The sequence below is a fragment of the Perissodus microlepis genome, chromosome 1 (genome assembly GCF_051167445.1).
Source record: "Perissodus microlepis isolate ML-2025 ecotype Zambia chromosome 1, ASM5116744v1, whole genome shotgun sequence".
Taxonomy (NCBI): Eukaryota; Metazoa; Chordata; class Actinopteri; order Cichliformes; family Cichlidae; genus Perissodus; species Perissodus microlepis.
In genome coordinates, this window is record NC_140461.1 from 15,611,635 (window position 1) to 15,627,825 (window position 16,191).

The window sequence follows — 16,191 nt, forward strand, 5'->3', positions numbered from 1 at the left end:
ACTCATTCTTTATGCCAAAATGTCAGCATTTACTGTTTCCAGTTTCTTTTTTTGCTGCAGTTTTTCCTTTTCTCATTTTTATATTGTTGCAAATCAAACCAATTTGAATTCGGGACTTTTTAAAACAGCACTTGATCAAAAAGCCAAACTCTTCAGTTTTAGATTCCCACTAAGATGGGTAGCGTTGACCTAGCATGGTTTTAGGTAGAAGAAATAACCCTGCCATCTTGTGACCGTGTAGCAATAAGATGTTGCCTTGGATACCGGTAGGCTGGTCTCTTAAATACTAAACTATTAGACGAGAAGATAAATGATTAGACACAACATCATAATTTGATAGTGCTCAGCGTGTGGCTATGCTTGGCTATGTATGTCAGTGAGGCCAAATGTCCCTCTACAGCTTACATCCTCATCCACCTGTTGCGCAAACCTCATATTTGCAAAGCCCAGGAATTGTTCTCCTGGGTGTTCTTGAAGGAAATTCAGATCAGATGATCCCAATCTGCGTCAGTAATGTTTAGTTCCATCCATCCATCCATCCATCCATCCCTTATAGTGCAGAGACATGAATTATAACTAGTTCCTGCTACCTGACGGAGGTACTGTTGTTAGGATACAAATGTAAACTACAGTATGTACTTAGTGTTAAAATTGGAACACAAGACTATAAATAGTAGATACTTCTTTTCTGTTGTTGAGCTGCTCAATGGTGATTACAGAAGGATCTGAACGCCCCCCCAAACCTCTCCCTTGCTGTCTTCTAATGTTTGATCAAGGGTACTTCAGAGTGCTTTTTTTTTTCCCTTGGTTATTTTGCTTGATGAAATTGAATGTTTGGTGTACTTCTACTAATATAGTCAAAAATGTTCAAAGCATTCTTAAAAGATAGATTTAGTTGGATAAAAAGATTTTTTTAAGTCTGAAGTAAATAGTTTATTCCTTTATTGTTTTGGCAGAGGATGATCTGATGCGATGACGTGAATGTAAAGTGAAAACTAGTCCAGTTGCAGCACTTGATTTTGAATATAATTTACCACGCTATTTATTAACTGGGGAAAAAAAGATTTAATTGTTAAACCTTTATGCTTTTATGAGTCTGTCTGTTAATACTGATCTAATGCGTGGGACATTTTTAACACAAAAGGGAAGAAAACACTGTGTGATGAAATTTGACTGACTCATGCTCAGTTATCCTGTGAATTTTCCAGCAGCTCTAAACAGATTTTGGGGCAAGTGCTGATTGTGGCTCCTGCTGTTGCTCAGAGACTTTCGAAGACCCATTTGAAGTGGAGTGCTGTTTTACCAAAAGTTGAAATATTTCAACTTCTGGCCCTCTGTGGTCTGAGCTCAAAAACCCTGCTAAACTCTAAAGCTGCTGGAGACACAACAGTGCTTCTTTGCCACTGAAGAAGAGAAGAGCAGAAAACAAAGGTCTCCAGTGGAAATACAGGCTTTGTGCCTCTGGGAACTTTGAAGGAAGTGATTGTAAAAACAATGCTTGTGCCTTTGATTAGTGCCTACTCTTAATGTTCCATGCTGTAATTATCCATGTATGTTATCATTACTACAGTGAGCAGCCTCCCTGTCTTTGTAAAGTTAGTGCATATTTACCCCTGTCTGAGCTTGAGTAGATGCACCTCCTTTTTTAACATCTAATGTAAGAGGAAAAACAATAATGTGTGCTATTTTAAAATAGATGAATACGGTGGAAAAACTGGCAGACCTCATACGAAAAGTTGCAAACACAATTATCAAAGCAACCAATCTTTTTTTCTTCTTCTTAAGAGTCATTAAAGAAGAATGCAGTTTAAATCTAGATGTTCTTTGAGTTTTTGCATAATGAGGTCAAAAATAAAGGAGCAATGAATACATCTGCAGTGAGAGGTGATATTTTCTTCTTTTGTGTGTGTGTTTGCAGATAACATCAGCGAGACATTAGTTTGGAATGCAGTTCATTTCTACTCTGACTCACAGGTTAGCAGCTCCTCATAGGACAAATGAGGGGACCTGTTTTTCTCCTCTTTTGTTAGTTCACAGTAAAATAAATAAACGCGAGACCTTCAGTGGTTTAATTAGCTGTTAGTGCAAATGTGTTTGTAGAGGAAGTGTTTATGCTTTTTGTTCTAAACCTACAGCCATAAAGCTCTCGAGTCAAATCTCCAACTTGATCCTGTTTATTCTTGGCTGCACCACATGCCCAACTGCATTACTGCTGTAACCATAATTACAGCCTTGGCCCCATTAAAGCGTTTAAAATGAGAGGTATCCTTCAGAGCGGTAAAATGTGGGATTCTATGATCCTTGATTTCTTTCATTGATGGAAAAACATGTTCCAACAGTAACTTCTGTGTCTCTGCGATTAGAAATATCTCAGATTTGAACCCAGTTGGAGTGAAAGTGATGGCCATCGTAGACCTGACTGTGATTCATTCTGCACAGGTTCATATTCAGCTGTGTATCTGCACTTAAACTTCAGTGGCTTACACTTTCCCTCTGCTCTCTAGTCATTTTCTCCTGCAGTTTAACTTTCAGCAGTAGATGGCAGCCTGACTACACTGAGCTATAAACAGGAGCTCTCCATAGTGCTGAATGGTGCATGGTGCTGATGGTATCCTTAGTGCCCATCTATTCATCTGTGTTTGTCTTTCTATGTATCTCTCTGTCTTTCTGTCTGTCTGTCTGTATTTCAGATCTGCCTTTTTGCCTCCCTGTGTCTGCCTGTTGGTTGAAGTGCAGCAGAAGATGTGTGTTTGTGTCAAACGACCCTCTTGTCAGGGTTGAAAATGACAGTCTTTTTAGGAGCGTATGCTGTTATGAAGCCTCCCACTAGTGGATGTAAAAAATGTTTTTATAAATATATATAAAATGACTAAACTAGCCCAATGCACAGAGAGCTACCAGCTTGATGGATGACTCACAGTAATGCTGTGAAATAGCTCAACCCACACACACACATCCACTCACTGAAACACACTCACTAAAGCATGTAGCACAACAGCCGAGCACGCATGTACTGTATAAACCCGTGTGAAAGCACATGATTCTGGCATGCAGATATGCACACACAGGATGTGATGTCAGTGTTTAGGTGGTTCACTGTCTGTACAGGAAGGAATGCAGCGTTTGTGTCAGACAGGACAAAATGCATTATGAAAAATATCTGAAGAAGCAGACAACAAGCTGCCGGAGCCAACCAATCCCTGTAGCATGTGGTCAAAGGACCCACGGGAGTTGCTCTGGGGGCCTACAGCAAAAGGATTGGTTTGAGTTCAGTTGTTTTTTTAATTATTTAGCAGCTAGATGCACAAGTTGCTTACTGATTAATCGCTAATACACATTTATTAGCAATAAAATGTTCCTTACTAGATTTGTTTATGGATCTCTGTTCCTGACTTGGGTGAATTATCCCTTACTGACTGTTTCAAGATAACCTACAGCATAAAATCAAAGCTTATTTGGCTGCTCCCTTATTTGCAAGGGTTCACCACAGTGGGTGGATCTACATATTTTATTTGGCACAACTTTTTTTTCCCCGGCAAATGTGAACAACAGCAATAATCACATGAAATAATCCACAAAAACAAACATAATGTAATATATTTACAAAAAAAAGAACCCTTCTTATAGAGGATGCCATTAAGAACATCTTAAGGCCTTAGTGGGTGATTGGCTTCATAGCTGCCACAATTCATCTGAATCCCAGAAAATCTCTAAGAAAACTGAGTGATGTCACTAAAGCTATGTCAGTTTTCAGTGCATTTACTTTGGGGAACCCACTCACAAGCTTCTCTTTTCATAGTGTGAAAGTATTGGGTGACACCTGCTGTGAAGTACTGTAATGGGACAAATTTGGAGTGACGTGCATTTGCCTTCAAATGTTCCTGTGTGTTGGTCGTGTCTGTGGCTCAGCGGGCTAAGTCTCCACGTCGTGTTTGGAGCGTTGTAATCTTGTTAGTCTGATCCTCTGTACATGCCACCGGGGACCGGGGATCAATAACTGGCTCGTGGCTCCATTTGGGGTACACACGCCACACACACATTCACTCTTAAAGATGAGAGGATCAGAGTGGTGTTTAATGTGACACTGAGACTGATTAACAAGAAGTAGAGTGAAATTATTTTTTGTGAGTTTAACATCGGGTGACCTTCTCATAGTCTGGAAGCACATAGTCTGGAAATGTGATTGAAAATATGCAGTAGGTATTTTCGTGTGTGTGTATGTGTGTGTGACTTTGGTAGGCCGGCCAAGAGCATTACCTCTCTTTAGCGCCACCACTCTCCCCTTTTATTCCTTCCTAACAGTCGTTTTTAGTTTTTCAGTTTTCTTTAACAGCTCTACATCAGCATCTCATTTTTAAAACTTCTTTTTCCCCCCATTCCTGTCAGCTTTCCTTCAGCAACCGTCACTTCAACTCTGTCTTTATATTGCTTGTGTCTTTCCTCAGCCTGCCCACATTTCCAATCCCCTTCCTTCACTTAAGTCTTATAGGCTATTTAACCCCACTTGGCTCTTTAACTTACCTTTCCTGTTTTGTTTCCTCTTCCCCAACCTGTCCTTTTTTAAAAATCTGTGTCACCTTCCTTTCCCTTTCCTCTTCACTTGTCTTTTCTTTTCTCTGTCTTTGTCTGATCTTTCTTCTCCCTCCATTTGCTAAAATCCATCTTTACTTGTCTTGTCTTTTTTTCCTCCCACTCTTTCTCACTTCCTGCATCTAGTATGCCTCCATCCTCTCTAAATTCCCCTACCCAGCCACCCCCCAACACCATCTTTTCTTTGGCCTCCTTCTTCTCTTTCACCCCCTGTCACTCTTATCCTCCAACTCTTCTCTGTTTTCCCCCTCTCTCCTGACTTCTGCTTGCCAGACCTCTACAGTTCTCCAATCATTTTATTCACACTCCTCTTTCTGTCCTTCCTTTAATTCCTTTTCCTTCTCGCCTTCTCTTATGACTTCTTTTATTTCTTGCGCCAGCTCTGTTCCGTCATTGTGCTTTTATTCTCCGTTTTTCCCTTTTCACGCTTTCTTCCACACTTCAATTTTCCTGAAATTTCTGTCCGCCACCCCTTTCAGTCTATCCTCTCTCCTTCAAACCTTTCCCCTTCTTTTTCCATTACTTTCCATCTTTCTTTACTTGCTTCCCCCCTTTCCTCTCATCCCCTCATCCCTCTCTTCACCTGCTTACCTCCTTTCTTCCGTTTCCAGTGGCTCGTTCTTTCTTCATCTTTCCATCCTCCCCTCCTCCTCCACAATCACCCACTTTTACCGTCTCTCTTTTACTTCCCCAACTAACCCGTCTGTCGTACTCTTACTCTGCCTCTCTCTCCCATGCTCTCTCTCGCTCTCCCCCTCTCTCTCCCCCCTTTCTCAGTCGTCGCTCGCTCGCTGTGCTGTGCGGACCTACCGACCATCTCTCTCCTCTCTTTCCCTAAATCTCTTCATCTCTCTGTCTCTCTCCTCCGGTCCTCCGGTCTCTGCTATGACAGCTCACACCAGCGGCGTGTTGCCCGATCTCAGACCATCAACCCGTCACCGGTTGTCCTGTCCAAACGTTAACATGGACATGTGTGTGGGGGATATTCGTGATTGATCTTCGGGTATTTTTTTTTAATATATAAAAACGAAAGAATAAGGAGGAGGGGGGGCGGCCGTCCTCTTTTACCCCCCTCCGCTTCCTTCAGTCAAGCAGAGCGGCAAGGTGGGGAGAGGGCTTTAAAATTAAGCCAGCTTGGATTTATTTAATAGCAAAATGACGGATTTAGGAACGCCAGAGATGCTGCTGATGTGGAGGAGGCTGAACGTGAAGAAAACGGGAAGGCTGAGACGCGACCTCCCGCTTCTCCTCCTGCTGGGGCTTCTCTTGGGGGATTTCTCCTCGTCCAAGGGTGAGTTTTGGAGGTTTTCACATCGCCTGCGTGTTTGCGTGCGCAGACATGCATATGCGCGCGCGTGTGCCGGAGGATCACAGTGTTCGCAGGTTGGACTTTGCGTGTGCGCGCGCAGGCGAGAGTGAGGGACAGAAAGGTAATGCATGCAGTTTCGCTGCTGCAGACAGCGTTGGTATGAGTGTGTGCAGGAGAGTTTCGCGTGTGCGTGCGTGCGTGCGTGCGCGCACGCTCTCAGCTCCGGGCATTGCGTGCATGCGTCCTTTTTGTGTGTGCGTGTTTGAGATACTAAGATGGACAGAGAGAGTGTAAAAGAGGGAGTGAGAGCTATATCCTATGTGCAAGCACGGGGAGTTAAGAGAGTGCGTGTGCGCGTGAGAGAAGAGAGCGTGCAGCGGCCAAGTTGGACACAATATTTCATCTGGGGAGTGTAGGCATGCTCGTTTTCAGGCCTCTGTGCTGTCCAGATAACCTCCTCTAAGTAAATGAAGTGATTAAAATTTTGCATTTGAAGCAGTTAAAAGTCCTGTTTGGTGTGAGACACAGCTCAGCAACTAACTCAGTTTACAGTCTACAAATAACCAGAGAGAGATTTTGTGGAGGGCATGAAGAGGGGAAATCCCATGCTCATAGTTGAACGTGATTTTGTGGAGTCGAACTCACACAGAGGAGCAGTTTTCTCAAAGGCCGTGGAGTGTGATGGTATAACAGGGGATTGATGCTTCATGTCAGCAGCCCAGCAGGTCTCTTTTTATTTGGGGGGAGGGGGGCTGTGGCCAAGAGTTTCCTGGTGCCACAGATAGATGAAGACAGAAAAAAGTGTTAACATTCGTTTCTCTGTTACTCAGGTCATCAATAGCTTCTCTGTGTATGCTTCTCCTCCCTCTCTTCCTCAGTGCTGGTCCTCTCTGTATTTTGTTCCCAAACTCCCCTTCTCACGCATGGACCCATCAGATCTTCCCCCCTCTGATGTAGATCTCCAGCTGTGCTAAAATTCTTGATAAATGTATATGTGTGCAAGTAAGCTTGTTTTGTTCTTGTGTAAGCTGTGGGTTACACTGCTCTGGATGTTTAATACTGTGCATTACATTGAGGGTGTGTGCGTGTGTGTGTGTTTTGGTGGTTGTATGTTTATCCATCTGTATTCTGCCATAAACACAGGCCATCAACCCAGAAAAAAAAGGGATTTGAGTAAATGTAAGACAGCGTGCGATTTGTGTATGTTGATAAATATGATAAATGTGTTTTTAAGCTGTTTATGATTATCACCTGTGATTTATCTTTCGTCCCGATCTGTGCGTGTCTGTGCGTTTGATGCCGTGTTTATCAGCCTTGAAGTCTCTACATCTCTGCATCTCTCTTTGATTATGCTACTCAATTTAAACAAAGCATTACATGATAGACTCAATGAAGCCTTTTGGTTACTGAAGAGTTAATCACACAGAAATACAATGAGAAAATTAAAGGTTATACAGACATCTGGAAAGACAGACGGAGGGGTGGCAATAATTTATTTCGTCAAACCTCAAACCCCAGATGGTTGCCACCCTTTTAAATGTGATGTCGCACTTTAAATTCCAACACAACTAATAATTGATTGTCTGGAAATGTCGCGTAAAAATATCATAAAAAGTCAGATATGACTGCAGCTAAAAGAAAAAAAAAAAGCCCAGGTGAAGAACATGTTTCTTTAAATAGTCCTCAAGCTTTTTATGATGCTTGTAATTTGTTTCATTATTATATTTTCAAAGTAATTTAGGAAAATGTTACCTAGAATCTCAGTCCCTGTCATTCAGTGATATTTGGTGTTCTACTCATAATTGCCCCATAATTTATTCTTGTATTCACGACTCCTATTTATTATGATTATTATCACAATTATTATTGTTGTAGTTGTTTTTGCTAGCAGGCTCAATTTTTTTTTAACAAATATAGTCGAGATCAAAGCAACTTTTAACTGGCCGAAATATTCTATAAATACATTATCATTATTAGGTTTAGTTAAATTTGAACATTGAAATTTGCATTTGAAGAACATCAGTTAATGATTAAATAAAATAAATATTATTCCAACTGTGTATCAACATTGTGTTTATTGGAAGCCACATCTTTTTTTGCGAAATGTCCAGTTCAATTATTCACTGTCATTACATTACATTCACTCGCCAAGTTACGTTTCCTTCATCAGAAGCTCAAGCAGGAATAAAGATAAATAAAAAATAAACTCAGCCTTTTCATCAACAGGTTGTTATAGCCGAGAAATGTCCAAATGTCCAACTGTGATGATAATTCCCATAAAACCCAGCTACTGCTTATATAATTGATACATTGTTAACGACACTCTACAGGGGACTGTACAAAAGACATTTTTGGCACACTCTCACAAACACACACGAACACGCACACACACACACACACGCACACGCACACACTACTGAGAATAACATGTCTGAGAACTTCATTTTAGACTCCCACTGGGACTATGAAGCACTTGTTTAATCACTCGCGCACACACTTATACTCTTAAAGGAGCACACACACACACCGACACACACGCCAACACACACACGCAGACTCCGACACATAGGACATTCCAGTGACTTATTTCTGCTCCCCTTTCAAAGTGAGAACTGATTAAATGTCTGTGTTTTTTGAAGCTTTTTAATGTTTATCGGGACATTTAGCCCCAAATGCACGTACTGACACATCCACACTCAGACACACAAATGAAAGTATATGCGCACGGTGACAATTAGCTGACATTGAATCAATGCCAAACAACAAGATATTGGAACTAGCTGTCTGTCCCCCTGCTTGGCATACTAATATCCCACACGGGAAATGCACAAATGGAGACACACACACACACAGACACACATATACTGTGAGAAGGTAGCTAATTAAAATAGAGCTATCTGCACAATCCACATTCACTTTAGAAACAGCAAACCGAGGGAATTAGATGTATAGAAAAAGTGTGAAACCTCTTGCAGTGAAACTCCAGAAAGCATGAGAAAATGTGAAAGAAGAAGTGGGTGTATATGTCAGACGCCATTTAATATTATGTTAACAGTATTTTAGAAGACTTGAGCATGCAGTTCTTTATTTTTTAACCTTGGGGACACGGACGTGCTTGTGGTAAATGTTTCTAAAGCAAAGTCCACTTACTTAGCTGTTCCTAAATCTTTCATTCATGGCCTACATCATCTTCAGTGAATAAATTTTGCTCAGGTGTCAGCCCTGGCTAATGATTTCTCTCCATATGCAACCACCTGTTATCTCATTACTGAGGCATAAGGGTATGACATAAAGATGTGGGGAATAGTTAAATAAGTGAAACTAATGTTTGTAATGTTTATCACATGCATTTATGATGCATGTAAATGGAAGGAACGTGTTAATATATGAAATGTTGGCATAATGGAATACGACTGTGTAGGAGAAATTGAGAAGTTACATTTTTCAATTGTTTATATAAAGCTATCTTAAAGTGTTTAAATATAAGCGTTTGTCTTCTGCCTATGATTGATAAATACAGTGAGTTCAAATAAATTGTTACTTATTTTGCCTGGAAAGTAGGTTTCCCTTCTAGGACGAATGCAAAATCAAAGGTTATATATTGAAAACCAGTAGAGTTGAAATGCTCTGATTAGTACTGACACTGTCACTCACCAGATGCTCTGCATTTGTCCAGACTGTCGTAGCTACATCTCAGTGACTGTGCATATGCAAAAGCATGTGCATGTGCAAGTTTGTGTCTCTGTGCTTGTGCTGTTCATTATAAAAAAAAAAAACTAAGCACCACCCTACCAAATTTTGGCTTTTTGATATACTTGGATAAGAAATGATTTGAAACAGTCTGAATAAAAGTAATAAAACAACTCATCAAGAAAAAAATTGCTTTTTCAATTATTTATTTAGCAAAAATATGAATCGATGTAATTTAGTCTGTGTGGAAAAGTAGGTACACTCATGGCTTCAGAAGCTATTGTCCTCTGTAATTGAAATAACTTCTTTTTGCTGCTTTGTCCACCAGTTCCTGACATTGGCTCTCTGGATTTGTGTCCACTCTTAAGCTGAAAGATATTTGAAGGTTTTCTTGTATGTACTGTAATCTGACAAATATTTCCATTACAGTTTTCCATCACTTCTTCTCCTGAAAAGCTTTGCTCTGTTACTGTGGCTAAACAAACACCTTTGATTCATCTGTCCAGAACACATTATTTCAAGGTCCAGTGACTTAATTTATAAAATCCTGTGTGGAAGCCATATCAAATGTATACAAGCACACAAAAACTGAAAATGGTCTGCGTCATGCATTAATCAGATTTATGTACATACACCTGTAGGCTTTTTTTAATCACAGTTCACAACCATAAATGTTCAGTGCATTTCAGTAATGTCGATGGATGCTATTCTTCCATTTATTTACTGCATCCATTATCCGTTAATATGGATGACTTGTTGCTGTACTTATATATTTGAATCTATCAAACTGGTCACTTAACAACTTGCCAAAACAACCGTATAGTTTCCCCACTCTGAGATATTTATTGAAAATTAAACTGTTACAGTGACAGTGGCTCATATTATTGCCACGAGTGATAATGAGCATATAGAACGTAATGATTTTGTGAGAATAATTGGTCATAAATTCAGCAGATTTTCTCAAAACATATGCATATGAGCATATAGTGAAGATGTGTCCATCATGGCTGCATGTCCACCTGCCCAACCGTTTGTGGCAGAGAGCTGCCCCTCCCTGAGGTCTCTTCCTGTCAAAAGGGAGTTTTTCCTTCCCACTATCACCAAGTGCTTGCTGAGACGGGTTAATTTGATTGTTGGGGTTTTTCCTGTATTCTTTTATGGGCTTTATTTTCAAAATAAAGCAATTTGAGGTCTGCTGTGGTTTGGTGCTCTATGAATAAGATTGAATTGAACATGTATAGTATACTATATAAAATCTGTGCCTTTCATACTATTGTTTTAATTTTTTCCCCCCTTACTTCTCTCGGTACTTGGTGAACTCCTTCCTACTCCCTTTCCTGTTCTGGTCCACTTTCCAACTGATCAGCATTCAAACTGTACACAGTGTCATCCCCACCAGGTTACGCACTGTTGGTTTTTTGAAGGACTAACCACCACACCACTGTGCTGCCCACAAATAATAACTCTGCTGGTTTTAATGCTGGTGATAAAGTGAATCCAAGTGAGATATGCTTGGATTCACTTTATCACTTGGATTAAGTGATCTGCAGTAAAATTAAATGTATGAGTTGACAGATCATTATAGGTAAAGTGATTCAATATTTTTTACAGTCACTCTTGAATTTATGACCTCACTATATGCATTATCAAATTTCCCTTTCTCCTAAATGTTTGTGATAATGAGTCACACAAGTGAGCACGTTGTTCTTTTAAGTTTATCTTTATGAATGGGATGGTGCATATATCTCTATCAGGCCCCATTCTGTGCACGTGAAACTTTATTATAAGTGGGGGCACTAGTCTTTGCCTGTGCCAGGAATCTATAGCTTTGCTTTAATGATGCGTGTGGGCAGCATGTGCTTTTTCCTGACACACCCACCTTTCAGGTAAATTTGTGCATCCCCTTCCGAGAGACTTCAAATTTTATTTTCCACTCACTGGGGTTTCCTGTGATTTCTTGCACAATGAAAGGATTTATTTTTTATTTCTTCCCTTGGATGTTGAACCATCTTTTTTGAAGGCCTTAAAGTAGCACATCAAGAGAACACCAGACCCTGGATGTCAGAGGTTTCAATAGGTCAGCTTCCACCTGCTACCACCTAAGACATTTTTAAAGCTCCACCCACATGTGAAGCAATTTGTTTGTTGCTCATTGCTTTGTAGTTGCAGTTGGTCCTGCTGAAGATTCCAGTCACTGAATTATGAAAATAAATGAAATTTGTAATAACATAAAAATAAAATGGCAGTTTTACGTGCTGCTGCTTTGCACATACTGAATTTATTCATAGACACTATCCAAAAATGACCAGAGGTTTGTTTATGTAAAAATGTAACAATTTCCATGAGATGCACTGTTTTTGTTCGTGACATTGGAGTTTGTATTGTACATTTGCATGCATATCTTTATAATTTACTGCTTCATTTGCAAGAGGAGTACTGGAACAATTATTACATCCCACTATGCTTGCGTAATAAATAATAAAAAGCTACACACACACACACACACACACACACACACACACACACGCGCGTTCAGGTGTTCTCTGGTGTTTGTTTTGTAATTGATTCCCCTCAGTCACACTAACACACATTTCAAATAATCTGAGCTTGAGACACTGCAGAAGAGACCCTTTACGTGTCGGTGCACCTGCAACAGACAGAGTGAGACAACTCATTGAGTGCTGATGATTTTCAGGTACTTAAGAGTTCTTCTAGATGTCCGGAGAGACCAGAGAACACACACACACACACACACACACACACACACACACACACACACACACACACACACACACACACACACACACGCTTCAATACAGTTAACTACTGAGTACACACTTCAGTGGAGAAGAACGAGGTGGCGTGTGTGTGAGAGAGAGTGAGGCATACATAGAGATGTAACAAATACTGAAATCTGAAATTTAAATATGCATATTTATGTGCGTGTAGAACATATAAAGGGAAAAACAATAGAAGGCGCTACTGGGTCACAGCAGTTAATTATTGGCTAACATACACAATAGATGTTAAACATATATGGGCCATTATGCTTGTTATGTTGGAAAGAAAAAGTCTTTCCTTTTTAGCCATCCATCCTGGTTTGAGCAAAACGAGCAAGTAATCTGTCTTTATAGTGTTCAAATGACAGAACTTTTAACAGAGCCATGGCCTACATACAGTACACTAATACAGGGGGGAGAGGGCAGTGAGAGAAAGACTAAGAGTGGAAATGAGAATGCATATGAAGACACAGAGAGAGAGAGAGAGATAAGTTAAGGAAAAAGCAGAGAGCAGAACAAGGGTGTGAGAGATTGGAACAGAGAGGAACAGGAGGCGCTGCTATGCTATGCAGGGGGAGACAAAGTGAAAGAGAAAATGAAAATGTATTCCCCAGCAGACGCAATTAATCAGGAATGACTTTTCCATCTTGTGCTGCTCGGCTAGTAATGTCTAGCATTAAGTAATGACATCATAACCATGTCTGCCGTGAATTTATAACTTGGATGCGAAGGGAAATCCGCCAAACTGACCTAAAGGCACGGTCACACAGGGCTCTGAAATCTGTTGATATTAATGACTGGACTCAAATATTTCATGCTAGCAGTAAATACTGCATCACACACAGCAGAATCTCACATCTATCTGTCATTTAAAATCTGAGAGGACAGCATGAAAAAAGGGAAATAAAAGCCCATGTGTATATCATATGGAATGGCTTGACAGACCTCAAAATTACGAGTACTATAAAAGTGGTGTTGCATTGCTCGCCCAGTTGTGTTTTACCACCCATTTGTATGCAAGGATAAATGTCATGTCAGAACCACCATGTTAATGGTAATGCTGAGTAACAGAGACCACTAAATTCATCTTTTTAATAGTGTTTTGCCTGAATAAATGAAATAAATCTAAATAAAGTTCTGCTGCATGCCATTAAAACCCCAGATACATCATATAGCTATCAGCTGCAACAAACTATGACACCCTCAGTTTGCATCATGTCTTAAACTTTGCATTCGGCTGCTGCGGAGTTTTTAATGCAGCCACGTTTGGCACAGCAGTTTGTTGCTGTTTTCCTGCACCTTGTGGTGCAGACGCCTCGCTGTGGTGGGAGCTGAGGGTTATTTCATAACACAGGATTACTCAGCCAGCCAGCTCTAAAAATAAGCATGAAATGAACCTCTCAAATGGAGTTCATAATGAAAGATCTGTCGGCGTGACTACAAGACACCCATGAAAACTAATATCCAAATTTAATTTGACAGATTATTCAGTACATCAACAGCTATGGTACATTTTTTAACCAATTCCAGTAAAGTTCATAATTTCCACTGCTTCCCGTTCATTTGTCCCATTAGTGGCCGTGCAATGCATGCTGGTAGCGGTGGCTCAAATAGCAGTCCGCCACATTGGCTGCTTCATGCTTCACACTTCTTCTAGAAATGAACAAACTTCTTTTCACAAATGCAAGGGCAATTTAGGAAATGTTTTTAGTTGAGTGACGCATTCCCACAAAAGACGTGCTCTAAGTGTTAAAGTGCGTGTTACGAAATGAGGTTGAGAAGTTCTTTTTTTTGTGCCTTCTGCAGCCCTGATCCTCCGGCACAGCATCAGCACTCCTTGAACTGGGATGCTGAGGGTTTTTTCATCTAGTTCCTTAGCTGGTCTGTGTAAACTATTCCTCACTGCACGATTCCCCATAGCTATGAAACTTAAATAACCCAGATAAAAGTAATATGGTAATTACTAAACCAGGTAGGGAGAATCACTTTTTGATGACAGTGCAGGGTGAGCTGGTAAGAACTGGTCTTAATTCAGTGATTTACTCAAAGGCACGAGTTTGTATAACTATCTCATATCGAATGAGTGTCAATCGTGTATACCCTGCAGCTTCAAATCTGCTGGTCTGGTGAAGCCACACGATGAATTTAAAGGCTAATGGGTCTGTCAGTGCGGCACGTTTGCTGTTTTATTATTTCCGCTTTGCCTCTCTGTTAGCATGACATTTTCTACAAGCTGTAGGCTAATAGCTGGCTAGCAGGCTAACATTAAACAGGCTAATGTGTCTGTTAATGTTACATTAGTGTTATTTCAGTTTTTTCTCTCACTTAGTTCCATGGTTTAAGGGCAAAGTGTGTGTATGTGTGTGTTTGTTTGACACTGGGAGAGCGTACCTACACTCCGTGTGTGTGTGCGTGTGTGTGGGGTGGTTGCGCGTGTGTCGGGTATTTATGAGTGTGTGTGGATGTGCATTCTACATATGGAGCCAATGAGTTACATTTCCATTTCAAAGCGACGAGTCAGCAGCAGCAGAAGCCACTTTCATCCATTAATGTGATTTTAGGGAGAGAGCGAGACAGTGAGACACACACGCACACGTACACACACACGACCCACACGGGGAACGACATAGAGCCACAGTGATAATTACTCTCCAGGTTGGCAAAGGGTTCAGATTGTTTATTAGTGTCTCTGTCTCTGTGTTCCTCTCTTCCTGACAACCACCTCCCATCTCCCTGTCGTCCCTTGTTTTTTCCTCAAATTATCTGTACCCCACTCATCTACTGAACAGTCCAGTGTTTTAATGCCGCTGTCAGTCACATTAACAGGGTCGCTGAGTGTTGCAGTATCATTCTCTGTGAAAATTTAAAAAGTCTGCAGAGGATGAAATGTTTTGAAGAATAAAGCGTCCGTGTGCAAAAGTGTTTGTCTTTGCCTTGAAGAGAAAAATGCTTAGAGTTAGGGTTAGAGCCGCGTGTGTTAGGGGGATCAGTGAGGGGATTACTTTCTGCTTGAGTGCCCTTTTGTGTGTAAATGTCCGTGCGTAAGCTAAAAGAATGCATGTGCCACCGTGTTTAGACATCATTTGGTGTATACAGCTTTTCTGAGTGCAACCATGCGAGAGCAGTACAAGCTGTGTGTCATATTAGTTTAGTATTGTGAGTTGAAGTGAATGTGTTAGTTTTGAATTTGTTTATGCATGTACGTTAGCTTGCACGAGTGTTTATATTTGCTTCTATGAGTGCGCCCATGTGAAAGAATTTGTGTTTATGTACTTACGTCTGGAAGTTTGCGTGCGCAGATGAGCGCAGGAATAGTACAGCGTGCAAATGTAAACTATGGAGCTGTAGATAAGAAGGTGTTTTGAATAATTCTGTGTGTGCTTGCATCGATAACCTGCGTCTTTGTGTGTGAACTTGTGTTTAGACATTTTCCACTCAGCGTGTGTGTGCGTGCATTTGAGAATAAATGCACTAGCCACAGGCTATCGTTGCTCCAGTAGCATCGTTCTTATTCTATCCATTTTTAATGATTGGTAATGGTCGCTAGCAGTGTTGAACCTACATCATGAGGACGCAGCAAAAAATGGTCCCGTGGTACACGAAGAGAACAAGACGGAGGAGGTAGAAGAAGGGAGGTTGGAAACTAGTTCTGAAAGGAGAGGAGAGAAGCTTGGAGGGGGTGTTAATAGATGTTAGCTTCTGGAAACGAACATCACAGGGGGTACTGTTGAAAAGGTCCCACGATACAGTGGGATGCCGCAGTACGGCCCTGCAGGAGGGACGGTGGGTGAGGAAGAGTGAGGGAGGAGGTGAGAAACAGGC

At 40.8% G+C, this 16,191-nt stretch overlaps 1 protein-coding gene across 2 annotated transcripts in view; it reads left to right on the plus strand.

The window, feature by feature from the left end:
* The first annotated feature begins 5,042 nt into the window (after nucleotides 1-5,042).
* LOC146393616 (CUB and sushi domain-containing protein 1-like) overlaps nucleotides 5,043-16,191 on the plus strand; it is a 437,819-nt gene continuing 426,670 nt past the window's right edge. For both annotated transcript variants that reach the window (XM_084931950.1, XM_084931959.1), the window contains exon 1: nucleotides 5,043-5,881. In XM_084931950.1, the coding sequence (XP_084788076.1) occupies nucleotides 5,746-5,881 (136 nt within the window). In that variant the 5' untranslated portion in view covers nucleotides 5,043-5,745. The remainder of the gene's footprint in view (nucleotides 5,882-16,191) is intronic.